This window comes from Anomalospiza imberbis, chromosome 22 (assembly GCF_031753505.1).
Source record: "Anomalospiza imberbis isolate Cuckoo-Finch-1a 21T00152 chromosome 22, ASM3175350v1, whole genome shotgun sequence".
Lineage (NCBI taxonomy): Eukaryota > Metazoa > Chordata > Aves > Passeriformes > Viduidae > Anomalospiza > Anomalospiza imberbis.
This window is the reverse complement of record NC_089702.1, coordinates 4,164,019-4,189,535: the sequence shown is the minus strand read 5'-3', so window position 1 is coordinate 4,189,535 and position 25,517 is coordinate 4,164,019. Positions and strand designations below refer to the sequence as shown.

The window sequence follows — 25,517 nt, the reverse complement described above, 5'->3', positions numbered from 1 at the left end:
AGCTGCCCCTGCTGCCCACCCAGCCTGTGGTCTCGGGTGGTCCCGTTCCAGTCCTCTGATGCCCCCACAGCTGGTGGGCTCTGGTCGATGCTTGTGACTGGGCTGGCTGCACAGCCGGCCCCACACCAGAGGCTCAGCCCCAGGCACAATCCAGAGCAGGCTGCGTGGGAGGGGAACTGGCAGCTGGAGCTTCCTGCCGGCGCATCCCAGCACCCAGGGACGGCGGTGACCCAACAGCTGTAGCAAAGCCAGAGCCTTAACTCCTGGGGCTTCGGGAGCGGGGCCAGGGTCTGGACGCTGCTACGGCACCCATGGCTTGAGGGTACCCCAGACCCTCTGCCACTGGGCAGAGCTTGCAGATGAGCTGAGCCACACAGTTGTGGCACTGGCTGTGACCCCACCATGAACGCCTTCCACCGGGTCCTTTGTGGAGAGTCGCTGTGAGAGCCTGCAGGACAGGCCTGCCCGGGCATGGTGCCCTCCTGCCCACGGTGCCCTCCTGCCCGAGCACAGAGCCCACGGTGCTGCCCGCTGGCACAAACTTGGCACCACACCGGGCTGAGTCGCCATGCTGGGACGGGCGCCAGTGCTGCCGCACGCAGGACCAGGGCAGCGCATGATGCGGGTGCCGCGGGGCCCGTGCCCGGTGCCGGTGCCCACACCGGGTGCAGGCGGTGCTCAGTGACGGTGCCCCGTCAGTTGCCGAGGGTACCCGGTGCGCCCCGCCGGCGGCGGCTCCGGGAGCACCGGCCCTACCGCAGCCCGGCCCCGCGCTGCCCCCGCCCCGCAGCTGACGCATCGGCGGCCCCGCCGCCCCGGGCGGGAGCTCCGCCCCGGGCCGCGCGCGGCGATTGGCGGCGCCCGGTGACGCGCGGCCCGGCCCGCCCGGGGCGGCGGCGGGGCCGGCGGCCGGTGCGCGGGGCGGGCCGGTCCCGTCTCGTCCCGGTGCCGTCCCGTTGGTGTCGGCGGGGCGATGCCGTTCCCGGGCGGGCTGTGGTGGTTACTGTGCTGTCGACGGGGCTTCACGCTGCTGCGGCGGGACTACGGCGAGGCGGAGCGGGAGGCGGACGGCGAGGCCGAAGAGGAGGAGGAGGCGTCCTTCGAACTCCGCGCTCAGGGAGACCAGGTGGGGCCGGCAGCGGCTCTGGGACGGCCACCGGGACGAGCACGGACGAGCCGCCGGGGTGGTCCCGCTGGGTGCCGGCTGGGTCGTTCCGGAGGGTGCGGGCGAGCCGCAGCCCAGGGTGGGCTCCGGGCGGGAGCGGAGGTCCCGGGCTCGCGGGGCAGGGCCGACCGGCCCGGGAGCCGCTGCCGGCTGGGTGCCGGTTGGTGCTCCTGCCCGCGGACGGGGGCCGCGGGCTACCGTGCCAGACCCGCGGCGGCCCGGTGCGCGGCGGGGCCCCGGACTGTCCCGCCGGAGCGGACCGGGGCTGTCCCGGGAGCACGTGCCGGGCGCGGGGAGCGGGCTTGGATCTCTCCTCTCCGGCTGCTTCCTCTCTGGAGGGAAACGGAGTGGCGGAAACCGGTGCTTCCTCCGGCCGGGCTGCGTGTGCGACGGCTGATAGCGCGGGGTGCGGGGGCAGCTCCCGGGGCTCCGGATTGTCCCGCCGCTCTCCTGCACCGAGGGCCGTGGGGCCGAATCCCAGCCCGGACTCGGGGGACACGGGGTGGTGACTGCCTGGTCTCGCTTGCTGTGGCCTCTCTCCCCTGCCCACTGCGAGGGCTGCAGCACGGCCCTGGCTCTGTCGGTCCCTCAGCAGCAGGTCTCCTTTCACAGCAGTGGGACGGTGGGAAGTGGGGACAGTGACAGAGCTGGAGCTGGGCCCTCTGGGGACTACTGGTGGCAGTGCCAAGGGCACAGCTACGTAAGGAACCGTCTTTGGGCTTCCCACATCCCATGGGCCGCACTGGCTCCGGGCTGGCGTGGGCGACTGGTGACGCCAGCTCCCCCGAGAGCCCTTTGCTGTGGCCAGGGGGTCCTTGGAAACCCACAGTGTCAACCGGCCCTTCGTGGGAGCGTGGGAGCAGCTACCCTGGCCCTGTCGCCGCAGCTCCTCTCCTGTTTATTTATATCCCTGAGAAAGAGCCGGCTGCCACCGCTGCCTCCTCTGGACTGCCCGCGAGAAACGAGGCACTGCCTCCGTGCCTGCAGCCCTGGGGAGCGTGTGAGGCCCTCCCCAGTGGGACAGTGTCTGGAGGCGCTGGCCCTGTGCATGGGTACCCGCACTGTGTGACAGGTGCCCTTAATGCCACAGGTCAGTGGCACCCGGCCCTGCCCCACAGCACAGCCATACCTGCGGCGGCTCCCCCCCTCCCTGTCGCTATTTTTAGCATCTGTCTCTTTTTCTTGGCGTTGCGTGCTCTGGCCTGTCGAGCCTCTAGCTGCCCTGTTGGGCTGCAGCTGGCAGGAGCTCCCGTGCATCTCCCAGGACAGCATTGCCGGTGCTTCCACATCCCCGCACCCCACTCTGCTGGGCACCCTGCCCGGCCCGGTGCCTGCCTGTGCCTGGGCTCTGCCTCATGCCCCAGCATGTGTGCCAGGGTTGTCACGTGAGCGGCACTGTCCATGTCAAGTTGTGCTGCGTGAGGAGGAACTGACCCCGTGTCCCACCGCAGGGCCAGGGACTTCCCAGTGCTGCGTCCCACCGCCGCGGGCAGGAAGTCAGCGGCCCCATTACAATGGGACTTTGTGCCGTAAGCGTATTACTCAGCACTGACCTTGTGCAATTCTGCACGGTATTCAGCCAGCTGGGTCAGCTGAGGACACATGGCCAGCGTGCCCGCCGGCTACCCCCGCACCCGGGGTGCCCCAGCTGCAGCCCTGGTTCTTGCCGTGGCCTTGCGGGTGCCAGGGCTCTTCTGCCCCATGGCAGCAGGATGTGAGCCTGCCTCTCTGGGCCCGGAGCTGGGTTGAGGAGGAGGCATACAGTCATGCGGGGGGATGGCCAGGAGCGCCAGGTAATGATCATGGGGCTGAGATGTCTCCTTCCTCCCCAGGGATCCCTGGAGGTGAGCCTGAGCCAGCCCACCCGTAGCAGCAGTGGCTCGGAGCGGTGAGTGTTCCCCTGCCTTGTGTCCCTTGTGTGGTGCTGCAGGAGCTGAGGGACTGGCATGTTGTGGGAGGTTGCCCTGGTGCTGGTTGTGTGCTGAACCATCCTGCCCACTAAGCTAGCACGAGGCTGTGCTGCTCTGTCAGGTAGAGCAGGGAGCGGAAGAGCCGGGACTGCCGTGCTTGTCCCCATCCCTGGCTCATCCTCAGGCATGAATCCATCCCTCTGCCATGCCGGATAGCTTGACTGCCGCAGGCTTAGCTGATGGGGCTGCGCATGGCTCTTCCTGTGCCAGGAGGCTCTGCCAGGCTGTGTCCATCAGCAGAGGCTGTGCCCTGGGGTGGTTGGTGCTGGGGAAGACGGGGTGCCGGGGCACAGGGGCCTGCTCGCTCGCTGTACTCGCAGTACTGACGCTGCTGCCAACATTCCTTCCTGGTTGTTCATTTTCCGAATTCCTTGGCAGGGCCAAGACTGCAAACAGCTTATTTTTAGCCGGGGTCATTTGCACCCAATGACTCTGCTGTGTTCCCACCGCAGGGCTGTGGGGTGCCCAGAGCCCCCTGGGACCCAGTTCATCCCAGCCCCGAGGCCAGCTCCCTGCTCAGGGGCTGTGGGAGACCCCCGCGGGTACCTGAGCTCAGCCCCATGTTGTCCTCAGGTCCCTGCTTGTTGCGGAGGAGATGCGCAGCCTCATCGTGGAGAAGGGCCCGGGGCCAGTGGAGGATGACCCTGACGTTCTCGTGAAAGGTGGGATTGTGCCCCAGCTCTGGCCGGTCCAAACCCAGAGGGATGAGGGACCTGTGCAGACCCTTCCCTGTGCTAAGAGTGGGTGGGGTGGATGTCAGTGAGGGCTGAGGGTTCCCCTTCCCAGGCTGGCTGCAGCGGGAGATGCGCGGCTGCATGAAGACCCCCTGGATCCGTCCTCGGAAGTATTGGTTCGTGCTGACGCCTGACTCCCTGGACTACTACAGCAGCAACGAGAAGGGGGCCAGGCGCCTGGGCTCCCTGGTGCTCACCAGCCTCTGCTCTGTGCTCTGGCCAGACAAGCAGCTCTACAAGGAGACGGGTGAGGTGCCCATGCCCCTTGGCTGGGCTGCGTCTTCCCGGCACAGCTTGTACCCTGTGTTACCCTCCCAGCCCTGAGGGCCTCTTTTGCCCAGAGGAGAGGCTGTGCTGAGCCCTGGGGTGATGAGCCAGCCTGGCTGGGGTGCTGGTGGACAGTGGGTGAGTGGGTCTGTCCCTCACAGGCTACTGGAGCGTGACGGTGTTTGGCAGGAAGCACTGCTACCGCCTGTACACGGAGCACCTCAACGAGGCTGTGCGCTGGGTGTGCGCTGTGCAGAAGGTCATTGACAGCAAGGCCCCTGTCCAAACGCCCACCCAGCTGCTCATGCGGGATGTCGAGGTGAGCCCATGGCACCGGGCTGCCCATGCCCACAGCCGTAGGCAGCGCTGGGGCGGATGTTTGGGGCCTGGCATGCCCCAGGGTAGCAGTGGGGGTCGGTGCCAGGCACTCGGCCAGGTTACCCCTCTGCAGCTGCTGCCATTGCTTTGCCCCCCCAGGAGCACAGAGACAGCCCCGAGGTTCTGGAGCAGATCTATCGCTGCAACCCCATCCTGCGCTACACCAGTGGCCCCCTCTACGCTCCCCTGCTGCCCTTCCCCTATGGCAGCCTGGACCAAAGCGGTGAGCGGCAGGTGGGGGGCACAGAGCTGGGTCCTACGCTCTGGGCTGGCGGCAGTGATGGCTGGGCTGGATGCTGTGCGGGACAGGTGGGCACTGGGCTGGGGCCTGGCTGGCCCTGGGTGTGAGGACAGTGCCCAGCTGCTGGCAGGGAGTCCTGGGGAGCACCACGGGGCTGTTAACCCTCATCCCATCCCACAGCCCCTGGCCCCCGCAGCTACACCACGCTGCGCGACGAGGCTGTGAAGCTCTTCAACTCGCTGCAGCAGCTGGAGTCAGAGCGGGACCCAGTGCCGCTGATGCAGGGTGTCCTGCAGACCTGCCTGGACCTGCCGCCGCTGGTGGATGAGATCTACTGCCAGCTGGTGAAGCAGACTACGGAGCCGCCGGCGCCGGGCGGGCAGGGCGACCTGCACTACTGGCAGCTCCTCACCTGCATGAGCTGCACCTTCCTGCCCTCCCCGCCTGTCCTGCGCTTCCTGCGCTTCCACCTGGACAGGTGAGTGCCAGGGGTGCCAGCTGCCACCAGGGAGCTCGCCAGGTGCCAGGCGCCGCTCAGATCAGTGCCACCCTGATCCTCCTGGCATTTCTTGCAGGACAGAGAACCGTTTCCCTGCCTCAGAGATGGCCAAGTACGCCTGTTTCATCCGAGAGGCGTTGGGAAAGACGAAGGGGAGGGAGTGTGTGCCCTCTCTGGAGGAAATCCTGGTGCTGATGCAGCGGCAAGAGATGATCTGCACAGTGCACTGCCCTGGGGCACCCGCCTGCAGTGTGGCCATCAGTTCCCACACCACAGCCGAGGAGGTGAGGGGCTACGGCTGTGCAGGGGGCTGGGGACATTTTGATGCACAGGGTTGGGCGGGCCGTGTGCCACAGCAGGTGAGCAGGGTCTCTCCCAGCTGGGCCATGGTGGAGAGGGGCCCAGGCTGTCTGCCTTTGCCCACCATGACCTATCTGTGTCCCTTTGCAGCCCTGAGTGCCGTGGCCAGGAACAGGTGGTCACCATCGGTTGCCTTTGTCTCGCCCAGGTGGCCCAGGAACTTGTGTCACGCCTGGGGCTGTCCCAGAGCCCCAACCTCTTTGCGCTCTACGAGCAGTCCCGGCGACGGGAGCAGCCAGTGGGCAGTGCCACACTGCTGGCTGATGTCCTCACCAGGTTTGAAAAGTAAATGTCCTGTTCTGCTGCCTATGGAGGAGAGGGACTGGGAGAGCCACGGGTGGGAGGGGACAGATGGGTACGGGGCACATCCACAAGCTGATGGAGCCGGTCCTGTCTGCTGCAGCCTGGCTGGAGAGGACCGGGAGCAGGACCCACCATGCCGGCTCTGCTTCAAGCACTACGGCTTCCTGGACACAGACAATGTGCCACGGGACAGCCTGGAGTTTGCCCTCCTCTTTGAGCAGGTGAGTGGCACGCTGGGGTGGCTGTGCCGTGCCGTGCCGTGGTGGCCGTGCCGGCTCACCCCGCTCTCTCGCAGGCGCACGAGATGGTGCTGCGGGGCTACGTGCCCACATCAGAGGAGACGCTGCAGACGCTGGCGGCCCTGCGCCTGCAGAGTCTCAACAGCGACTTCTCCACCCACGCGCCCTTCCCGCGCCTGGAGGAGCTCTTCCCACCCCACGTGCTGCACGCCCGCTTGCCGCCCCTGCCCCACCGGCCCCCCGCCAAGTGCCGGGGGGCCCGGCTGCGCGCAGGGCTGCTGGCCGGCGGGCTCTGGGGGCAAGCGCTGGCCAAGCAACGGGCGGAGCGGGACCAGCGCCTGCGGGGCCGTCTGCGTGAGGAGGGGGCCAGCACCATGGCTGCCATTGTGGAGAAGTGGAAGCTGCTGCAGGGCATGGGCCGGCCCGAGGCCATGGCCGCCTACGTGGCCTTGGTGCGGGAGTGGCCTGGCTTTGGCTCCACACTCTTCGATGTCGACCTGCACGCGGTGAGGCCCCAGCTGGGTGTGGTACAGGGGCAGCCCTGGCAGTGGACAACCCTGACACCCCTCTCCCTTGCAGAGCCCAGTGGGCCCCGGGCCCCAGCGCCTGTGGCTGGGCATCGGGGCCAAGGCGGTCTCACTCTACAAGCCGGGAGAGCCCGAGCCCTTGGACAGCTTCTGCTACGGCCGCATCTCCTCCTTTGGCGCCTCTGACAGCAGCACCTTCCGCCTCTCCGTGGAGGATCGAGACCTGCTCTTTGAGACCTCCCAGGTAAGGAGCTGCCATCCCTCCACCCTCCCCTCTCACCAAGGGTGCCCCAGACTGACCCCCTATGCCCCCTCTACCTGCAGGTGGATGAGATTGCCCAGCTCCTCAACACGTACCTCGCCTCTGCGGGTGCCCAGCGGCTGCCCCGGCCCCAGGAGCCCCCCACCAGTCCCCCCACTTTGGAGCCCGCTGTGCTTCCCCAGGGGCTCTGTCCTGCATCCAAGCCCTGGCACCACCGGCCACCAGTGGGTTCCTCCCACAGCTAGCCCAGCAGCTGGTGTGGCCACGCAGGTGCTCCGATGGCCGGCGTGGGACGGCAGCCAAGCCCGGCAGCAAGTGGCAGGTCTGTGCTGGCCCCCAGCTGCTCCAGAGAGCAGGGGGCCAGGGGGTCGTGCTCCCCCACTGCCATTGCCTTTCTGGCTATTCCCTTAATTTATTTTGAGACGCCTGCGCGCCCCACGTCTCCCAGCACTTTCCCTGGCGGGCAGCGGGGCCGCCCTGCTGCGGTCCCCCACACTGCCCCCAGGCCTGTCCCCGTCCCCTATACCCTGGTGCCTTTGCCTCCAGCACTTGTGTTGCCTGGCCACTCTGCTCATGCCCCGGGCAGAGCAGGGGGTACCAGGCAGTAGTGCTGTGCCATCATCTGTCTGTCCGTCCTCCGGACCCACCCCTTCTGGAAAGCTGCGGGCGGCTTTTGGCCAAGCTGCCCTGGGGACCCACGGGCTCCTCCTGCACGAGTGGCTGGGCTCTGCGGTGGCCCTGTGGCCAGGTTTATGTCACAGGGGTGGCTGGTGGAGTGGCAGCTGGTACGGCTGGGGCTTGGCCCCTCAGTGTTGCCTCTGTAGAGTTTGTTGGTTCTGTCTTGGGATGGGGGGGGGGGTTGGTTGTTTTTCTAAATAAATGCACAAAGGAAAGGCTGGGCCTCCTGTCCCGGAGCGTGGGTTGACAGCGGGAGGCTGGGACAGTCGGATCCCTGGGGCAGCCAGGGCAGCAGGGCCTGGGACAGGCAGCGGGGAGGAGCAGCACAGTGTGTCCTTGGGGGCAGGGACTGCTGTCCCTCTGGTCATTGCCAGGCGACCTTTGGCATTTCACCAAGAGCACAGGCAGCTCCAGCTCCCCGGCAGCCCCTGGCACTGGCTGCCCCGGCGGGGGGAACTGCCCCAGCCACGGGGGCCGCTGCCAAAGAGGGTGTGGGAGCCCATGCTGCCACGGTGGCTGTATTTTTAGTCACCTGCTCTGTGCCCCAACGAGTAAGAGGAAAATGCTAATTTTTACTTTGGGCTGCCTGGGCTTGGGATGGCGCCAGCACTGCCCCTTGTCCCCAGGCCACAGCCCAACTCCCACAGGTCAGGACCAGAGCTGCTGTGTCCATAACCCTGACACTGTACGGCCTCATGCCCACGTTCTTCCTGGTGCTGCTGTCCCCTGCCTCGGATCTTGAGTGGTGAGGGCACCCCCAGCCCCTCATGGCCCACCCCTGCACAGGGCCTCACTCCTGTAGAATATCCATGTGGGTGCCGTGTGCTCTGCGGGCAGGGCGGTGCCAGTCCCAGCCCCGGTCAGCCGTGCCGGCAGGTCCTGCCAGTATTTCTGGCTCTGCTGCAGCAGTTGCCCAGTGCTGCCTGGGCCCCATGGCACTGCTAGCCGGGGCAGAGCTGGCCCTGCACACCCCAGGATATGCCGGTGAGCCGTGGCCATGGTACACCTGTGCAATGGGGCTGGCTGGCCAGCCAGACAAGGCAAGCACCAACCCCAGTCTCTGCATCTGGCTTCCCTGCCTGGCTGTTCAATCTGGAGTCATGCAGGCAGCATCAGTGCAGGAACAGCCTTTATTAAAGCAAAATAACCTACAAAAATATAGATACAGCCCGTGCCCCAGGCCTGATCTGGCCAAGGAGGAACAAGGCTCCTGCCCAGGGCAAGGACTAGCTCAGCCACACGGAGCCTTTGGCCACGGGGGTTGTGTGCACCCAAACTCAGGGGGCCAGGCCTGTTCCCAGCCCCAGGGTCACTCTCCTCCTCCTCACAGCAAGTGTTGCTCCCACAGACAGAGGTTCCCTCCCAGCAGAGCGCGCAGCTGCCCCAGTCCTGTCCTGGGCCAGGGCACACGGTGAGGCGGGGGCTGTCCCCCCGCTGAGGAGCTGCGGGCTCCCCGCAGAGAGCTTTCCGCAGAGGAGCGCCGGCACGAGGGCTCTGCCACACCAGGCAGCGCTGAGGGGTGACAAACGTGGGCACGGCAGAGACGAGCCCTGCCGGCGTGTGCGGGGGTGGCCGTGGACCTTCCCGTCTCCTGGCAGGGCACTCACTGTTCCTGCGTGCCCCAGGAGATGTAGTCAGGGCGTGTGGCTGCATGATACTCATCGATCAGCTGCTGCACGATCTCCCGGGAGTTGTCCAGCTCGTCGAAGTTGTCCTTGAAGATGTCCTCCTTGCGGAACTGCTCCAGGAAGGCCTCTCGCTTGCGCAGTTTGTCGTACTGCCGGCATGTCCGCTCAAACAGCTGGAGAGCGGCGCCGGGTCAGGGAGCAGGGGGGCCAGAGCTCCCCAGGAACCCTTCCCAAGAGAAGCCAGCAGGACTGATGGGAGGACACTGGACCAGACCTGAGCCCTGCTGGGTGCTACCCACCCCTGTCCCTGGCTTCATGACAGGCCCAGACTGAAGGGACACAAGGTCTGGGGCTGGAAGGCACTCACCGAGGAGATGTTGGTGTGGTTTGCCATCATGAGCCCGCTGACGCGGTGAGCCGACGGCAGGTAAGGGGACTTGCGGGACAAAGCCACCTGGATGCTGGCAGGGCCCCAGGGGATGAAGTTGGCCAACTTCCTCTCCCGGATCCGCTGCAGACTCTTGTGAACCTGGTGGGATGAGAATAGCAAAGGACAGCAGGGTGAGGGACAAACAGCATGGCTGCAGCAGACCCAGGAGCTGCTCCTCACAGGAGGCACAGCCATGGGAAGGTGGATTTCAGCATGACTGCAGCATTTCCATGAGGCAAAGCCCAAACAGGAGCAATCTGAAGCCAGCTCTCAGGCACTGCCTAGTCTCACCCCAGGATCCCTGCACAGTGACCGTGCTCTTCCCTGTGCCACACCATGGCTATCAGTACCTGAACTGCCACGGGGACTCACCTGTGTAGGATCCACCTCCCCCTGGATGATGTTGAGGATGGCGATGTAGCAGTGGTTGGTCTGCCTGTCTCGCCCTGTGGACACCATCACGTTTTTAGGCTGCAGCAACCTTCTCATCACGTCCAGGACTGTGGTTTTCCTCACACTGGCCACCTGCACAGGCCAGCCAGGGGTCAGAGGGAGTAGGTGTGTTGCTCCCTGCCCTCCTGCTGCCCGGTACACACACACACAGGAGCAGGGGGCAGCTAGACAGAAATGCCCTCCTCACCCCAGGGATGGAGTCACATGCAAAGCCACATGCTAGACAGGGAAATCCCAACACCACACAGCAGGCACAGCCAGGCCAAGAAATAGAGTGTCAGTGGAGGCTCCAGCATGGGGGCTGTCTGGCCTCCAGCCTGCAGCACAGCACAGGCTGGGGTGAAGCTCAACTGAGAACAGAGGGACAGGGACCTGTTTTATGTTTTTGCTGTCAAACATGGGTCCTGTCCCACTGCCAGGCAGGGAGCAGTGGGGCTCAACAGGAAAGGGGTTGCTCTCCACTGCATGACCTCCCTGCCTTGCCCATCTCTGAGCTATGGGCAGCCCAGTCACTCCCCTCCCTGAGTGCTGTTGGGGCTTTGCCCAGCTGCTGCTGGCCAGGGGGGCCACAACCAGGGCCAGCACCCAGACTGCCCACAGCAGGGACAGCTGGGTGAGGTGGCAGCCCCCTCCTGCACTGGTTGAGCCGTTGGCTGAGCCCTGGCCGCACTCCTCCCTTGGAGGACAGATCACACACTGATACCCTTTTCAGAGCCAGCAGTTTTTCAGATTTGCTTCTCTGAGAAACATCCTGAGGAAATGCACACAGGGAGAGGAGAAGAGCAGCTGTTAGTTCCTTCCGGGCCATGGTGGGTCAGTGCAGGTGAGCACCTCCCGAAACAGAACTGCCCCCCGCAGGGGGCTGGGGGGCACTGGTTAGGGACCAGCAAAACACAAGAAGCAGCACTTTAAGTGCAGAGGGGTGGCAAATTCACTCTCAGACACAGACTGAGCTTCAGGAAGGGGCTGACCCCAGTAGCCCACCATCAGTGACAATGAGCATTAGTGTTTGCACCCAAATTGCCAAAGCTGATGGCTCACGGGGGTAGCAGGACTGGCAAGGCCACTCTCCTGGCCTTGCTCTCATCACTGCTAAGGGTGGCTTTTGCCAGTCTTGACCCCGATGATCTCGACAGCCACCCTGATGCATGCAGCAGGTAGGCTGGCACAAGCACAGTGCCTGCTCACGTCTGATTCACTGCACATGCGGCAGTCACGTGTGAGCACGTGGGGCTGGGATTTGGGACGTGCAGCGACAGCTCACAGCGTGACGGGGCTGACAGATGCTGCAAGGTGAGTGTGGCAGCTTCTCTGTCCTTGGGGGTGGGAAGGAGAGCCTGGGGCTGCCTTACCGACTGGTCGGTGGTGAGCGGCGTGTAGCCCGTCATGAGGAAGTGCAGCCGGGGCGTGGGGATCAGCGAGGCGATCAGCCCGATGAGGTCGTTGTTCATGTACCCGGGATACCTGAGCGTGGTGGTGCTGGCAGACATGATGGTGGAAACCTAGGGGAGAGGACAGGGTCGGCAGAGGATCACAGAGCTTCATGCTGACATGCCAAGGGAAGCTGGGGCACCTGGAAGGGCACAGGACCTTCACTCACAGCTCCAGGCTGCCCACCCCTGAGCCCAGCCCATGAAGCTGGTTCAGACTAAATTGAACACAGCAGGGAAACCCCATGCTGGTTTCTCCTGAGGGAAAAGTCCTTCTCACCAGCTGGTTGATCTGTGAGAATGATGGGTTCTGAATGTGCAGCCGGTCTGTCGCGATCCGATTCAAGGCTGTGTTGTCCAGAACCACCTGCAAGAGAAACCTGGCTCTGTGAAGGGCCCCTGAGGCAGCCGAGGAAGGGCAGACCTAGCTATGTGTCCCAGGGCACTGGTGGTCCAGCACAGGCCCTGAGTGGAGCCCTCTGCACAAGTGGCAGACACTTGAAACCACCAGCTGACTCATCCGTGGCACGTAACTGACACCGTCAATGGAACCTCTTCCCTCCCTCCTGGCTCTGCTCCCCATGCTCTCCCAAAGAGCTCTGCCCCTGGGCCAGCACTGGCAGTTGAAGAGCTCCAGAGCAACTGCTCCTCCACTGCCCCATGCAGGGACCAGCTGCAGGGACGAGCAGTGTCTCAGTCAGACGTGACCAAAGGTGCAGGCTGAAGGCGCTGCCTGGCTGGGGATGTTGTGGGTGCTGCAAACGACACAGGTGTTGCATTCAGGCAGGGGCTGCAGCACAGCTACACAGAGGAAGCACAGCCAGTCCTCACCGCCTTGGGAAGATCTCCTGGACCCAAGGCAGAAATGCCAAGCAGCTGTGCAGGGGTTAGTGCCAGCGAGGGTCCCTGGGGCCACATCTGCTTGGCCCTTCTGTTCAGGGCATGCTCGTTGCTGCTCCTGGGCTTGCAGGCACACGGTGCTGGCCCCAGGATGGGCTGCAGTTCTGAGCTGTGGGGACAGGGCTGTCTCCTCAGGACTGGCTGCACCACGGGCCTCTTACCACACAGTCAGCATTCTGGGTCAGCCTCTTCAGTGTCAGCAGAGAGTTGTACGGCTGGACTACAACATCGCTCATCTCATCCTGGTTTGGGAACACTGAGTAGGTCTCCACCAGTTTCTTGGGATACCTAGGGAGAAGTGCAGCATCTCAAGGGTTAACACCATCATCAAGCTGCACTCTCCCCTCCCACAAGCTGCCTTAGCAGTCTCCAGGGCTCAGGACAGGGTGAGTCACCAAAGCTGCAGCCAGAGTGGCTCCCAGGGAGGGAGAGAATGTGTCCCAGCAGCACAGGAGCCGGCTGCCAGAGGAACTACAGGGAGGCTGAGCCATCCACAGGCTGATTAAGCAGTTGCTCACAAGTATTTTCAAGAGGATGCAAGCTGAAACAGGCCAGGATGGCAGCTCACAGCCTTCAGCCAGAGCCTCCCACCCTCCCCTGCACCGTCAGGGTGTCCGCAGGCAGCTGCCTGATAAGAACGGCTGAGGGAAGGCAGAGCTTGGACAGAACGAGTCCAGTTTCAGAGCCTCTGAAGTCCCCAGGCGTATCAGGAGCCAGCCTTCTGCAGGCAGCATGCCAGGGATTGCACAAGGCAGTGTTTGGGTGGGGGTGGTGGCTCTGAGTCAGCGCTCTCCGGCTCCTGCTCCAGGCAGGCTGCCCAGGCCGGGCCAGGCACTGCGCAGTGGGAAGGGGACAGGGCTGTGCTCACCTGTCATTCAGTCTCTCCAGGAGGTACGAGCCCAGCCCAGAGCCTGTTCCGCCAGCGATGGAGTGGCAAAGCACAAACCCCTGGGAGGAAGCAGAAGGCAGGCGCTGAAGGTGAAGCTCAGCCCCAGAGCAGGCAGACAACGTGTCACCCCCGCTACCTCCAGCAGAGACCTGCCAGACAGGGCCAGAGCTCCTCGCAGCAGCTGGGAGCATGGATGCAGCAGAGACTGGCCCCAGCTCCTCCAGACCCCAGCAGCAGCCACAGCTCCTCAGGCCACTCCTGCCCACACAGTGGGATCTGCATCTCTGCACACCCCACAAAGTGCAGCAGCTGCGCGGGAGCGTTCAGGATTCCTCCCACCCAGAACAGGACTGGAATAGCTCCAATGTCACCTCCAGGGTCCAGTCCACCCCAGGAAATGGAACTGCACGTCCTCAGCACTTTGTTGGGTCCTTCACACCCCTCCTTCCTTCTAGAATGACTGAGGCCAAGCTCCCACTGCCTGACTCCAGGGCAGCTCCCACATGCTCAGCTCCCACAACAGGCACTTGAATCTCCTCCACTGTTTTAGTGATGTTCTCCCTTCCCCTGCTGCCACATCACAGCCTGACGTGAACACCTGGCAGCCCTGTCTGTCTGCACACAGGGTATGGGTTCACATGGACAGCATAAAGAAAAACACCCCACAAGCAAACACTGGAAGAACTTCTGTCAGGTGGAGTGGGGATGGACAGACCTCCTGTCCCTAGACCCCCTCTCTACATGTCCTGTGCTCAGTCCCAGAAGCACACCGAGCTAGTCTGTGCCCACTAGAGTGCTGAGCTCAACCTTACAAAGAGCAACCTAGCTGGGAAAACACCAGGCAGGGCCACCAGATCCAAATCCCTTCTTTACTTACTTCCAAACTGTCACTCCCATCAGCCTCTCTGTCTATTATGTCAAAAATATCTTCATGGATCTTTTCTCCCTGCAAGAGAGATCAGGACTGGTTTTGCTCCTTTCCCACAGAACATGGAGAAGAGCTGCTCAAGCTCAGTGTGAAGTCGAGCCAGACTGGCAGTGTGGTGCTGTGCCCAGGGTGCCACACAGCACAGGGACACAGGACAAAGCCCCGGGGCTGAAGAGTCTCACCCAGCAGCACTAGGGCTGGTACCTGCGAGAAGCCACTGGCCCAGTTGTTGCCAGCTCCCCCTCCGTGCTCGGACAGGTAGATGTTTTCTGGGTTGTAAAGGTTGGCGTAAGGGGAGTTGAGGATGGAGTGGATGACACGGGGCTCCAGGTCCAGCAGCACGGCCCGGGGGATGTAGTGCTCATCATCTGCCTACAACGGGAGCAAGAGGATCTCGATGCTGCTGCGGCTCCGTGCCACCTCCCCTGCCAGAGCGTGAGCCACCCCCTGGCTGCAGGTGAGCCCCACATGGCCGGGCCTGGTGAGAGAGAGAGAGGCTGGTCCTGTGCAGCGTCTCTGTGCCCAGAGCACTGCCAGCCCGCGAGGGGGAGGAACTCTCGCTGCTTACATAAGACACTATCTACGGCAGCCACAGCCTCGTGCCTCCGCTCCGCCTCCGCAGCGCTCCACTAACACACCGGGAGCGCAGGCGGGAGCCCGGAGCGGGCTGTAAGCAGGAGCCTGGCCCGAGCCGCCGCTCCCACGGGCACGGTCAGTGCCCGCCCAGCCGCCCCGGTGCCCGCAGGGGCTGCGGAACGGGCTGCACGGGCACACACAGCCCAGCTGCACCTGCCGGGGCGCGGAGCCCCGCGGGGACCCTGTGCCCGCTCCACGGCCGCCCGTACCTGGTAAAAGAAGACGTCCTTGCGGTCGGTGCCCTCGGTGGCGAACTCTTCCACGATGCCCTCGGGGCTGATGCCGTGCTCGGCGCAGAGCTGCTTCCAGAACTCGAACCCGACTGCGGGGAGGCGCGGTCAGACGGGCCGGGCGGCGGGATCGGCACCGGGGCGAGCCCCGGTCCGCAGGCCCCGCCCCGCTCGCTTGAGGCCCCGCCCCGTCCCGCCAGGCCCCGCTAACTGCCCCCCCCCCCCGACAGCATCCCGACCCCGCCCGGTGCGCGCTGCCCCGGGCCCGCCCCGGCCGTGGCGCGCTCACTCTGGTTGCCGCACTGGCCCAGCTGCAGGGTGATGATCTCCCGCGGCATCGCGGCCGAGGCTCCGCTCCGCTCCGCTCCGCTCCGCGCCCCGCCCGACTCCGGTACCGCCGCCGCTCCCGCCGGCGCCAACGGCACTGCGCGTGCGCACCGCTCACTTCCGGGGCAGCGCCGCGCGCCTCTGCCCGTGGCGGCGCCCTGGCAACGCGCGTGCGTCCCGGCGGGAGGTGCGGGCCGCGCATGCGCCAAGATGGCGGCGCGCAGAGTGGAGTTGCAGTCCGCTGCTGGGGGCCGCCATGGTTGCGGCGGCCGCGCGCGCGCGCGCGGCGGGCGGGCGGATGTTGACGCCGTGAGGGAGCGATGGCGGCGGCGGCAACGGCGGTGGGGCCCGGGCCCGGCGAGCGGCAGCGGCGGGTGCAGGCGCTGAGCGCGGCACTGCGCTGCCGTCTCGGGCCCTACGAGCCACTGCTGGGCGCCGTGCAGGCCGCGCTGGTGTGGGAGCGGCCGGGCCGCAGCGCGCTGTGCTGGGTGGCGGTGCACGGCCTGTTCTGGTGAGCGGCGGGGCTGGGACCGGGACCGGGATCGGGATCGGGATCGGGACCGGGCCGCGCAGGGCGGGCGGCGCAGCGGCCCCGCCGAGCCCCGATCGCTGGGGCTGCGGGGGTCGGGCGGTTTGGGGCAGCTGCCCCCGGGGAGGAGCGGTCCGTAAGGGACCGCGGGTTTGCCCCGTGTCCCGTTCCGGACAGGAGGGACCTGGAGCGCTGGCTCTGCTGCAGCCCCGTCCCAGTCCTCTCCTTGCACCTGAGAGCATCAAAGTAGCCGGGAAAACTCAGCCTGCTGTGTGGCGGTGGAGGGAGGGCAGCTTGCCTGGCACAGGAGCTGTACGGCAGGGCTGTCCCGGGAGAACTGACACGAGCAAAGCCGACTCACCCGGCAGCTGCCCCCGGGGCACGCTGCCTGGTGACTGAGTAGCAGGTGCTGAGTTTTCCCCCTGAGTGAGTGGTTTGAGGTCGGTTTGTGTTACCCCTTTTTATCTCACAAAGATCTGGCCAGTACCGACGCCTTGGTTTCTTCCCCATAGGTTCTTTGCTCTGACTTCCCTTCGTTTGCTGTTCCTGATTGCTTTAACCCTCATAGTAATAGTGTGTCTAGACCAGTGGAAGCACAAAATCTGGCCAGAAATTGGTGGTAAGTTGCATTTTGAGCTCATAGCAGCAAATCAAGCCCAGTTTTCAGCCCGTCAAGTACAGGCTCTGCACTGCCTGCAGTAACATTGTTAAAACCTCAACTTTTTGCTTTAAGGGTCTAGAAGCCAGCAAGAGTACTGCAGGCATGCTCTTTCTGGAGCTGGAGTATTCTAACCTGTGTAAACACAAGTTCTTTTGTGCTTGTGACACTGGTATTTGTCTTGTAATCCTGAACCACAGGGTGTACGTGATCTAGTGCAGGTTTGAGACAGTGATTCACTTTCTGAGCATTCAGTACCAGAGTGAGAAATTGAAGCATATGTGGAACTCGTCTGGATTCCCCCTCAGAATCCACAATCAGTTTAGGATGAAGACAAGTCCCAGCCTTGCTGTCGATCAGAGATTTCTTTGGGAGAAGAGGCATCAGAATGGCTGTAATGAAGTTAGTTTTCAGCTTCAGTAACCAAAGCAGTTGTATCCCTCTTTTGTGACATTAATACACTGATGAACACCCCCATTCCAAGCAGCTCGGGGTCCCTCGGCTTTGCATGGACACGTTAGTCTGGAGCAGTGTGAGGGTCTGCATGTTCCCAGGGCTGGTTCCCTGACTAACCAGCAAGTTCAGCTCCCAGCTTTCTGCTTCAATCCATGTTCTCTGTAGTTCCTGGGAAGACATTAAAGCTTTCCCCAGTTTCAAAGCTTGGCTCAGGCTCCTTCTTAGGAGACAGTGTCTGTCCAGCTCCCTCATCCCTCTGATTTGATCTCTCAGGGTGGCTGGTACATCCCTTTTAAGTCCCAGCCTGGGTGGGAAAGTATCAAAGGACTTAAATCCCTGATTCTTCCACTCTGCAGGCTGTTCCTCCTCCGCAGCTGGTGTGTGCAGGGAGTGGGGGAGAGGGAAGTGGGCAGCCTCTAGTGCCCAACAGACACCGAGGAGCAACAGGGAGACTCTTGCAGTCCTGTACTGTCACACGTAAACGCTCAAGATTTGTTATGGAGTGATGCCTCTCCATCCTGTAATTACAGTTAATGTCTTTTCCAGGTGTTCCCCAGCTTATTAAAGCTTTACTTAAATCCCAAGAGCTAAGCATTCCCATGGCAAATTCCTTGCAACTAATGTAGTGTCTGTTCTTAATATTTTAGTGGCGAGACCTGATGAATTAGACAATGAGAGGTAGGAAACTAATTGACTCCTCTGCTGTGATACTGTGCTGTGATACTGTGTTGTTACCTGCACATGCTTGGGATGTTGGCTCCTTTGGGTGAGGAGGAGGGGGAGGAGGGAGCCGGGAGCTGCTCAACAAGAGGGCAGATGGAGACCCAGGTGCAGTCAGGTGGTCGTGAGAAGTTTTTGACTTGCCCAAGCCATTTTATTGTACTTTGCCTTCATACCAGCCTCCTTGCTTGATTCCCTGCTGCCTGAAGTTAGAGGTGCTGCCTTAGGAGCAATTCCTCTTGCATGGGTCTCCAGTAGCAGGAAAACAGCATTTCTGTGGGAATTAATGAAGTCTTCTGAGACTTGATAGGGAATATTTAACTGGCTTGTTCCAGCAGTTGTTTCTGCATAGTTATGATCTGACTGCAGCATTAATTATGGGTTGAGAAATGCTGAGGTGTTGCCTCACTGCTCACACCTGCCTCTCTGGGCACACCTTCCTGCCGCCACTGCCAGGCTGTGCTGGATGTCAGGTCCTGATTAAATCACCTGAGCTGGTGCCAAAGGACAATTGTCTTTATTCATTTCTTTTTAAGAGGCCCAAGCACAAAAGGAATTGCTCTTTCTAACCTTCAGGTACTTGTGACTAGCAGTGAGGCAGCACTAACAAAACTGACCAATTCAAGGCCTCCAGAGTAACTGAATACATGAAGTGAGGTGCAAGGCTGCTTCTAGACCTCATGCTGAACACCTGGAGGCTGCAGTTGACCAGATAAACACAGAAAAAGTAAATGGATTCACTTGATTTGCCTCTGCACTGTGCACTCCCTCCAACAGCATGGAAATTGGTGCAGGCCATTGACTGAAATTCCTGCTCGTCAGCTGCTGCGGGAGCACTGGGATGCTGCTAGAGGGGCTGTAGATGAACTGCTTCGGGCAGGGCACTGCTTGGAGGGCAAGTGACCCTCATCTCTAGAGCTCTGTGCTGGGTGGGAACAGAAGGAAGCATTAAGACAAGTATTTGTAGCAAGGGTCTTCAACCCTGACACTGATGCAGCGATATCTTCCCAAATTCTGCCTTCACTGCAGCTGGGGATATGTCCACCCTCGGCTGCTCGGACTGCCAGAGCTCTGTCACCATTTGGCTGAAGGATGGGTGACTGGGACCAACTTCTTAAGTAATCTCTTCATTTTCAAGAGGCAAAGTCCTGGCAAGGTAAGAACGTACAGTTCAGAAATAACCTGTTTGGTGTGGAGCCTCTGCTGACCACAAGGATCCTCCTGTGCTGGCATCCAGCGCTGGCTGAACACGTTTCTGGATGGGAGGTTGTCATGGGAGGTCTCCCACAACACCGTGCCTATTGCATGGTGGGGAAGAATGGAAAGCCTAGGCAGAATAATCAGGTTGTGGAGGAGGGAGGAGAAAGTGAATGTCAGTGTGTGGACTGCACCACTGAAGTGAGAGCGTGGCTGCTCCTTCTGTAGGTTTCTGACTTTTCAAGTGTCTGTCAAGCTGGTCTCCTCACTGGGTTTTAACAGTTTGAGAAAGTGTGTCAAGCTTTTTCCTTCTTCTTTTTTTGAGTTTATGGAAAGAGAAACCTGTAGCACAGTGATACTGTCCTTGTCCTCTTCACCCTGAAGAGCTCTCTAGTTTAGCCTCTTCCTCGCTGTTGGTGTCCCTGCTTTGGGAAGCTCCTCTTTCCCTGAGGCAGGAGGCCTCAGCTGCCTGTGGCTCTGAGGGCAGATATCCCTATGTCTGTTCCCACGCTGGAGCAGGGGGTTGGACACTGTGAAGGCTTCACCCTCTTTGGAGCAATGACTTGACCCAGAATTTGCTGAGATGGTCAAGAAGTGAGTGGACCTACTGCTTAACCCTGGAAACTCACTGTCTCCCATGTCTTCAGTTTTGCCTTCTAGTGTGTGGAGTGTTCACTTTCCTGGCTGTCCTGGGCCGGTATATCCCTGGGCTCTTGCTCTCATACTTGCTGTGTAAGTAAATCTCTGTGCCAACACAGACTTACATATGAAAGGAGATGAGTGGGTGCTGAATGTCCAAGGAATGGGGCTCAAAAGGAAAGCTTGTGTGAATGGCTTTAAAATTTAAAACAATGCATTCTGCCAGGAATGTGGTGGTTCTTGACCGGGACTTGAAGTCTGGTCTGGAGAGGTGTTTGAGTGCTTACATCACAACAGATGTGAGCATTAACAGGTTGGCCTCTCAGTTTTGTTAAATTGGCAGAGGTGATGGCACCTATTCTAACAGCCTCCCACAGCACTGCCCTCAGTGCTCAGAGCTGCTGTGCTCCGTGTGTTGTGCTGCATCACAAAACAGGCAGGATGCTTGCCAAGCAGCATCCTGAACAACCTTCTAACCCGCCTTCCACTCCCTGCAGTGCTCTTGGTCCTGCTGTGGCCCCTGGCCGTGTACCACAGGCTGGGGCAGCGCATGTACCTGCGGCTGGAGCCCGTGCTGCAGCGGCTGGACTTCAGCGTCCGGGGATACATGACAGCGAGGCAGCGCGAGAGGCAACGTGAGTTCTGTGCCCTTTCTGGCCCCGAGGTTTCACACCTTGATCTTTGATACCTGGAACGGGCTGTGAACAGAGGCTCCGGCCACGGTGGATGGTAGAGGCTGCATGTCTGGCATGGCATATTCTTGGAACTGCCTTGGGGAGAGAGAGAGAGGCAGTTCCGCCTCTGCAGCCATCTCCTAGGAAGCAGCTGCTGTGGGCTTTTCACAGCACTGAGCTGCTCCAGTTCTTGGCTACCAGAACTGTGTGTTCTCCGTTCTGGAAAAAGGAGGAAAATCTCTGTGCGAGGGAGTTCTAAACATGTTCATTTCAGCAAAAACCCTGCTACAGCTGCAGTCAGAAATGACCATGGCTCTTCTGTGGAACAGAGCTGGCTCTGCTCTGCTATGTGCAGTTTGGGGTTTTCTGGTTCTGCACAGAGCCTTGCCCCAGCAGCAGTAACAGCTTTGTGTCTGGTTTCTAACAGTGCGTGGCCGGGCCCTTGGTCAGGAAGCCACGGACGATGGGAGTGACAGCGAAGAGGAGCTGGCTGCATTCTGCCCCAAGGTAACTGAGCCTCTGGGAGAGGGAAGAGCTCAGCTGGAAAGAACAAACCACACTGTGGGGATGTGCAGCATCTTGCTGAGACGTGAGCAGCACAGCTGAGAGTGATAGGAGAGTAGATGAGGACACTGTCCTTTCAGATAGGTCTCGCCTGTTCTGTTCCACTAAAGAATGTCCAGAGCTGCTTGTGCCAGCTGCAGTCTCCTAGCCTGTGCAGTAAATGTGAATGAGTCTCAGGTACCAGTCTCCCATGGTGGCCAGGTTTAGCTGGAGGCCACTCCATCATCTATTTTGTCTTGAGGCATGGGGATAACATTTCTAGTGCTGATGTTTTCAATTTTATCTTCTATTTCAAAGCTTGATGACTCCGTGGTTGCCAAGGAACTGACCATCTCTGACTCTGAGCATTCAGATGCTGAGGTTTCCTATACTGAGAATGGGATGTTTAACCTTTCAAGGGGCCAGACACCCCTGACAGAGGGATCAGAAGGTGAGAGGAAACAGCTTCTGGAAGGTGTGGAATGCCAAGCAGGCGCCAGTGTGATAGGCTGGAGGGAGGATGTGTTACCTCCCATCATTGAAGTCTGGCTGTTTGATGTCAGCCTTGCTGCTGGAAATGAGCTGCAACTGCCTGTTTTGTTCAGAACTGAACTTCCTCCTTCATTCCTGTGGTGCTTGAGGGCAGCAGCTCTGCAAAGGCAGATCCGGCTCTGCCAGCCTGGCTGTGGGTGCTGGTGCTCCCCTCTCACAGGTGGCTGCTTCGGCACCGGTGTTCCTTGCGAGTGAGCTGGGAGGTCAATGGGATCTGAACACTTGGGATGGGGGGAGGGAGACGTTGAAGACAGTGTGGTCTGTGAGCTCCCACCGGTCTGTCCAGGGGAGGTGCTGGCCCAGCTCCTGCCTGGGCCTGTGGGTGCTGGTGAGGACTGGCAATTAAAGCACTTTCTCCTCTTCCAGACCTGGATGGTCACAGTGACCCAGAAGAATCTTTTGCCAGGGATCTCCCTGACTTCCCTTCCATAAACCCAGAAGCAACCGGCATAGATGATGAAGATGACACCAGCATTGGGATCCCGAGCCTGGCATACCGCCCACAAGGGACAGAGGATCTGCAGCTCCCATACGAGCAGGAGGAATTCGGCACACTGCCATCGGTGCAGAATCTCACCAACAACATCGCTGGCTTTGTCACCAGGGGCATGATCCAGCTGGCACTGTCAGGAGGCTCTCAGCCAGGCTCCTCACGCAGCACCAATCCCCAGAGAGGGGCAAAGACTCACCTCAGAGCAGCCAGTTTGGATTTGGACACTGACGCCGAAGGGGATGACTTTGAACTGCTGGATCAGTCCGAGCTGAACCAGCTGGATCCCACTGGCTCCCGGGGCCAGTAAACCATCCTGTCACTTCCCTCTGGTTTTCTGTTGCGCATCATGGAGTGAATCCTAGAAGGAAAAGCTTTGCACAGTTCTCTCAATCGTCTCCTGTGAGTCTGGGTGATGTGACAGCCAGTCCTGGCTGGGTGCACCACTGCGACTTGTCACTCCGTAGCCTCGCTTGGATCTTAAAGGACACTGGCAATCTGTAGGGAAGAGGCGTTGATGGGATAGCTCCACAATCACCCTGCACTGTCTGACATGATGCTGCCTGCTCCAAACTTCATCTAAGACAATAAATCGGGTTTTTGCAGCTCTCAAGTCCAGTGGGACTGACAGCATCGCCAGGAACAATTGTGCACTGAGTTCTGGCACTGATGTGTAACCAGGGGAACAGGACAGAGCCCGTCAGACGTGGTGTCTGGGACTCAATGCTGTTCTGTCTCAGACAGCTGTTCCCCGATCCCAATATGTGCACAAATCCAAGTCTTCTCTCCCAGCAATATCCAACTCCAGGTGGAACCAAGCCCCTTGCTCCACCGTGGTTGTTGTGCAGCCGCAATGTTTTCCTTGCACTGGCTGCTCCCTCTGCTCCAGCTCCTCGTGATGCTGTTTTGTAAGAGCTCAATGGCAATAAGACACCTGCTGTGACCATCAGACCACCTACAAGAACATCCACGTGTAGCCCCTGCTCTTGTGTTGCTTTTCTGAACTAACAGCCTTTGTTAACAGCCAGCTAACACTTTGCTAGAAACCCCTGTGCTGCTCCAGTGCATTCCCGTGGGCAGGAGCCGAGGCTGTGCGTCCCCCGCGCAGTTTTCCTGGAGGAAGGGGGAGGTGGAGCAGGGCTGACAGGGCAGTAGTGTGTCCCCTGGGCCCTTGCTGCCTCCAGCCTTGTGCAGGCAGAGCCCAGCACAGGGACAGCAGCCCAGACCGCCAGTGACTGAGGAGGTCGTGCCTGCCACGGTCCTGTGAACAAACCAGCGGACCCCAGGGAGAGCCAGCCCCCCTCTGCCCACCGAGTGCCCCCGTTACTTTTCCTAAGCCATACAGACCTGTTTCTGATCACGTTTGTGCAGCCAAGAACGTACCTCGTCAGGGACCCCGTTACTGGCTGCTGTTTGTCTGATTCTGCTTATCCGACTGCGTCGGCCGTGCCGGGGCTGAGGTCGGGGACGGGGGGGCGGCCTCGGCCGGGAAAGGGAGGTCGGTAACGGGTTGTTCATACGGGCTCCAGCCCTTTCGCTGGCCGAGTCCCTTGCGGAGGTGGGGGGGGGGGGCGAGGGGCTGCGCTTCTCGCCCGTTCCGGTCGGTGAGGGCCTGCCCGGGAGCGCTGAGCCCCCCGCCGGCCCGGCCCCGACTCGCTCCCGCGGCGGGGGCGCGCCGGTACCGGGCGGGGCACGTTACCCCCGCCAATCACGGCCTGCCCCGCCCTCGCCGCGATTGGCGGGGAGCGGGCGGCGCGCCGGAAGTGCGTGAACGGCGCCAACCGGGAACGGAGCGGGGCCTGGAGACCCGGGCCGCGGGATGAGCAAAGGGCGCGAGGCCGCGGCGGGCGGTGAGTGCGGGAGTGGCGGGGGAGCACCGGGCGGCCTCTGCGGCCCCAGGAGGCCGCTGTGACCGGGGCTGGTCCCTCAGGAGGCGCCACCGCTGTCCTGCTGCGGTACCTGCGGGAGCAGAACCGCCCGTACAGCGCCCAGGATGCCTTCGGGAACCTGCAGCGGGAGCACGGGCTGGGCAAGGCGGTGAGCAGGGCCGGGCCGGGCTGGGGCGGGGCGGGCCCGGGCCCGGCTGACGCCGCGTCCCGCAGGCCGTGGTGAAGGCGCTGGAGCAGCTGGCGCAGCAGGGCCGAGTGCGCGAGAAGGTCTACGGGAAGCAGAAGATCTACTTCGCCGACCAGGTGAGCCCCGGCCGCCGCCCGCTGGCCCCGCTTGCCCCGCACCCCTGAGCCGCCGCTCCCCGCAGGAGCAGCTCCCGGCCGCCAGCGATGCGGAGCTCCGCGGGCTGGACGGGGAGATTTCCGCGCGCTCCGCCCAGCTGCAAGCGCTGCAGCAGAGCTGCCGGCACATGGAGGCGGGTGAGTGTGCCTGGCCGGGCGGCCCCGAGCCACCGCGGGATCCCCGAGGGCACGGGCAGCTGTGCCCTGGTGCCGGGTGGCAGCCCGGCCGGTGATCGGTGCCACCTTCCCAGAGCTAAAGGACTTGAACAGCTCCATGACAACCCCCGAGATTACCAGGGAGATCGAGGCACTGAGGAAGGATTGTGCCAGCTACACGGAGAAACTGGAGAGGATTAAGTCGGCTACCAACCATGTGACGCCAGAGGAAAAAGAGAAGGTGAACAGCTGCTGTGTCTGAACCCGGGGCCTGCCTGGACCCGGGATCCAGCATTTCCCTTCCAGGCATTGCTTGCCCGGGGCTCCCGACAGCCCCGCAGGCGGCTCTGACCCGGTGCTGTTGGCAGGTGTGCCGGGAGCAGCAGCTGTACCGCCGGGAGTGGCGCCGCAGGAAGCGGATGGTACCGGCTGCGCTGCGGGTGGGCAGCGACGGCCCCGCTGGGACTGCTGCCCGCAGCCCTCACGTGCCCTGTCTCGCCAGGCCACCGAGCTGCTGGATGCCATCCTGGAGGGGTATCCCAAGAGCAAGAAGCAATTCTTTGTAAGTACCGAGGCTGGGTCGTGCCCACGGCTGCTGAGCCAGACCGTAAGCGTGTTCTGATCTGCTCGGTGCCGTGCAGGAGGAGGTGGGGATAGAGACAGATGAGGACCACGGCGTCGTGCTGCCAGCGACCACGTGAGGTGCTGGGGGAGCCTTTGTTCTGGGGAGAAGCTGCTGCGGAGCTGCCTCTGAAACTTGGCTGTTGGGTTGTCCTTTTTCTCTTTTTGCAGGACTGGGATTTGTCCTGTGTATTTATTTGGTTTTGTTTTATAATGTTTTGCAGTTGGAAGTGTGGTGGGTAGGAGAAACTTGGCACTGGCCCTCTCCTTGCAGTGGAATGTCCTTTTTTCCTGCCCCCAGTGCACAGAGCGGCCTGGCTGGGGTCTGATGTGGCTGGGGGGACACGTGGGGGCACTGGTGCTGTGTCCCTGGTGTTCTGGTTAGGAAAGGCAGAGAGGGACTGTCTGGGCTGCAGAGCTCTGTCTGTGTTCTAGCTGCTTCCTGCTGTGTGCCGGAGCGGTCACATGAGAGTATGATCCATTAAACACCAGGATTTTGGTTCAGCTGCACATCCCTGTGGTGTTTGTCTCTTCAGAGGGTGTCAGGGCAGGGTTTAGGCCCTGAGGAGTGGGGAGG

General features: G+C 61.7%; 4 protein-coding genes across 4 annotated transcripts; 3 read left to right on the top strand and 1 right to left on the bottom strand.

Annotated features, from left to right (window-relative positions):
• Nucleotides 1–839: 839 nt before the first annotated feature.
• Nucleotides 840–7,838, top strand: PLEKHH3 (pleckstrin homology, MyTH4 and FERM domain containing H3). Its single transcript, XM_068212325.1, has 13 exons — nucleotides 840–1,126; nucleotides 2,998–3,053; nucleotides 3,709–3,797; nucleotides 3,922–4,116; nucleotides 4,298–4,455; nucleotides 4,614–4,737; nucleotides 4,936–5,233; nucleotides 5,331–5,538; nucleotides 5,763–5,899; nucleotides 6,018–6,138; nucleotides 6,213–6,662; nucleotides 6,736–6,927; nucleotides 7,008–7,838. The coding sequence occupies exons 1-13, from the start codon at nucleotides 974–976 to the stop codon at nucleotides 7,188–7,190; spliced, it is 2,364 nt and encodes a 787-aa protein (XP_068068426.1). The 5' UTR covers nucleotides 840–973; the 3' UTR covers nucleotides 7,191–7,838.
• An 897-nt stretch (nucleotides 7,839–8,735) lies between these two features.
• Nucleotides 8,736–15,607, bottom strand: TUBG1 (tubulin gamma 1). The gene is made up of 11 exons (XM_068212346.1): nucleotides 15,437–15,607; nucleotides 15,127–15,239; nucleotides 14,486–14,653; nucleotides 14,231–14,299; nucleotides 13,333–13,412; nucleotides 12,626–12,752; nucleotides 11,845–11,931; nucleotides 11,487–11,636; nucleotides 10,054–10,206; nucleotides 9,619–9,780; nucleotides 8,736–9,424 (listed from the first exon to the last, which is right to left on the bottom strand). Exons 1-11 carry the CDS (start codon nucleotides 15,483–15,485, stop codon nucleotides 9,227–9,229), a joined length of 1,356 nt encoding a protein of 451 aa, XP_068068447.1. The 5' UTR covers nucleotides 15,486–15,607; the 3' UTR covers nucleotides 8,736–9,226.
• Nucleotides 15,608–15,771: 164 nt separating this feature from the next.
• Nucleotides 15,772–23,334, top strand: RETREG3 (reticulophagy regulator family member 3). The gene is made up of 9 exons (XM_068212347.1): nucleotides 15,772–15,985; nucleotides 16,516–16,622; nucleotides 17,765–17,795; nucleotides 18,867–18,993; nucleotides 19,682–19,766; nucleotides 20,171–20,308; nucleotides 20,775–20,854; nucleotides 21,209–21,341; nucleotides 21,809–23,334. Exons 1-9 carry the CDS (start codon nucleotides 15,795–15,797, stop codon nucleotides 22,240–22,242), a joined length of 1,326 nt encoding a protein of 441 aa, XP_068068448.1. The 5' UTR covers nucleotides 15,772–15,794; the 3' UTR covers nucleotides 22,243–23,334.
• Nucleotides 23,335–23,623: 289 nt separating this feature from the next.
• On the top strand, nucleotides 23,624–25,450 carry PSMC3IP (PSMC3 interacting protein). The gene is made up of 8 exons (XM_068212356.1): nucleotides 23,624–23,782; nucleotides 23,863–23,969; nucleotides 24,035–24,124; nucleotides 24,190–24,301; nucleotides 24,415–24,560; nucleotides 24,688–24,741; nucleotides 24,822–24,881; nucleotides 24,961–25,450. The coding sequence occupies exons 1-8, from the start codon at nucleotides 23,752–23,754 to the stop codon at nucleotides 25,018–25,020; spliced, it is 660 nt and encodes a 219-aa protein (XP_068068457.1). The 5' UTR covers nucleotides 23,624–23,751; the 3' UTR covers nucleotides 25,021–25,450.
• The last annotated feature ends 67 nt before the right edge of the window (nucleotides 25,451–25,517 follow it).

Coding starts and splice junctions, on each gene's coding strand:
- PSMC3IP (XM_068212356.1), top strand. CDS start 23,752: ATGAGCAAAGGGCGCGAGGCCGCGGCGGGCG. Junction 24,561..24,687: donor CGCCAGAGGAAAAAGAGAAG/GTGAACAGCTGC, acceptor TGCTGTTGGCAG/GTGTGCCGGGAGCAGCAGCT. Junction 24,882..24,960: donor AGAGCAAGAAGCAATTCTTT/GTAAGTACCGAG, acceptor GGTGCCGTGCAG/GAGGAGGTGGGGATAGAGAC.
- RETREG3 (XM_068212347.1), top strand. CDS start 15,795: ATGGCGGCGGCGGCAACGGCGGTGGGGCCCGGGCCCGGCGAGCGGCAG. Junction 20,855..21,208: donor TGGCTGCATTCTGCCCCAAG/GTAACTGAGCCT, acceptor TCTATTTCAAAG/CTTGATGACTCCGTGGTTGC. Junction 21,342..21,808: donor CCTGACAGAGGGATCAGAAG/GTGAGAGGAAAC, acceptor CTCCTCTTCCAG/ACCTGGATGGTCACAGTGAC.
- TUBG1 (XM_068212346.1), bottom strand. CDS start 15,485: ATGCCGCGGGAGATCATCACCCTGCAGCTGGGCCAGTGCGGCAACCAG. Junction 12,753..13,332: donor CTGGAGAGACTGAATGACAG/GTGAGCACAGCC, acceptor ACTTCTCCCTAG/GTATCCCAAGAAACTGGTGG. Junction 9,425..9,618: donor ACCACACCAACATCTCCTCG/GTGAGTGCCTTC, acceptor GCCGCTCTCCAG/CTGTTTGAGCGGACATGCCG.
- PLEKHH3 (XM_068212325.1), top strand. CDS start 974: ATGCCGTTCCCGGGCGGGCTGTGGTGGTTACTGTGCTGTCGACGGGGC. Junction 3,798..3,921: donor CCCTGACGTTCTCGTGAAAG/GTGGGATTGTGC, acceptor TCCCCTTCCCAG/GCTGGCTGCAGCGGGAGATG. Junction 4,117..4,297: donor GCAGCTCTACAAGGAGACGG/GTGAGGTGCCCA, acceptor TGTCCCTCACAG/GCTACTGGAGCGTGACGGTG.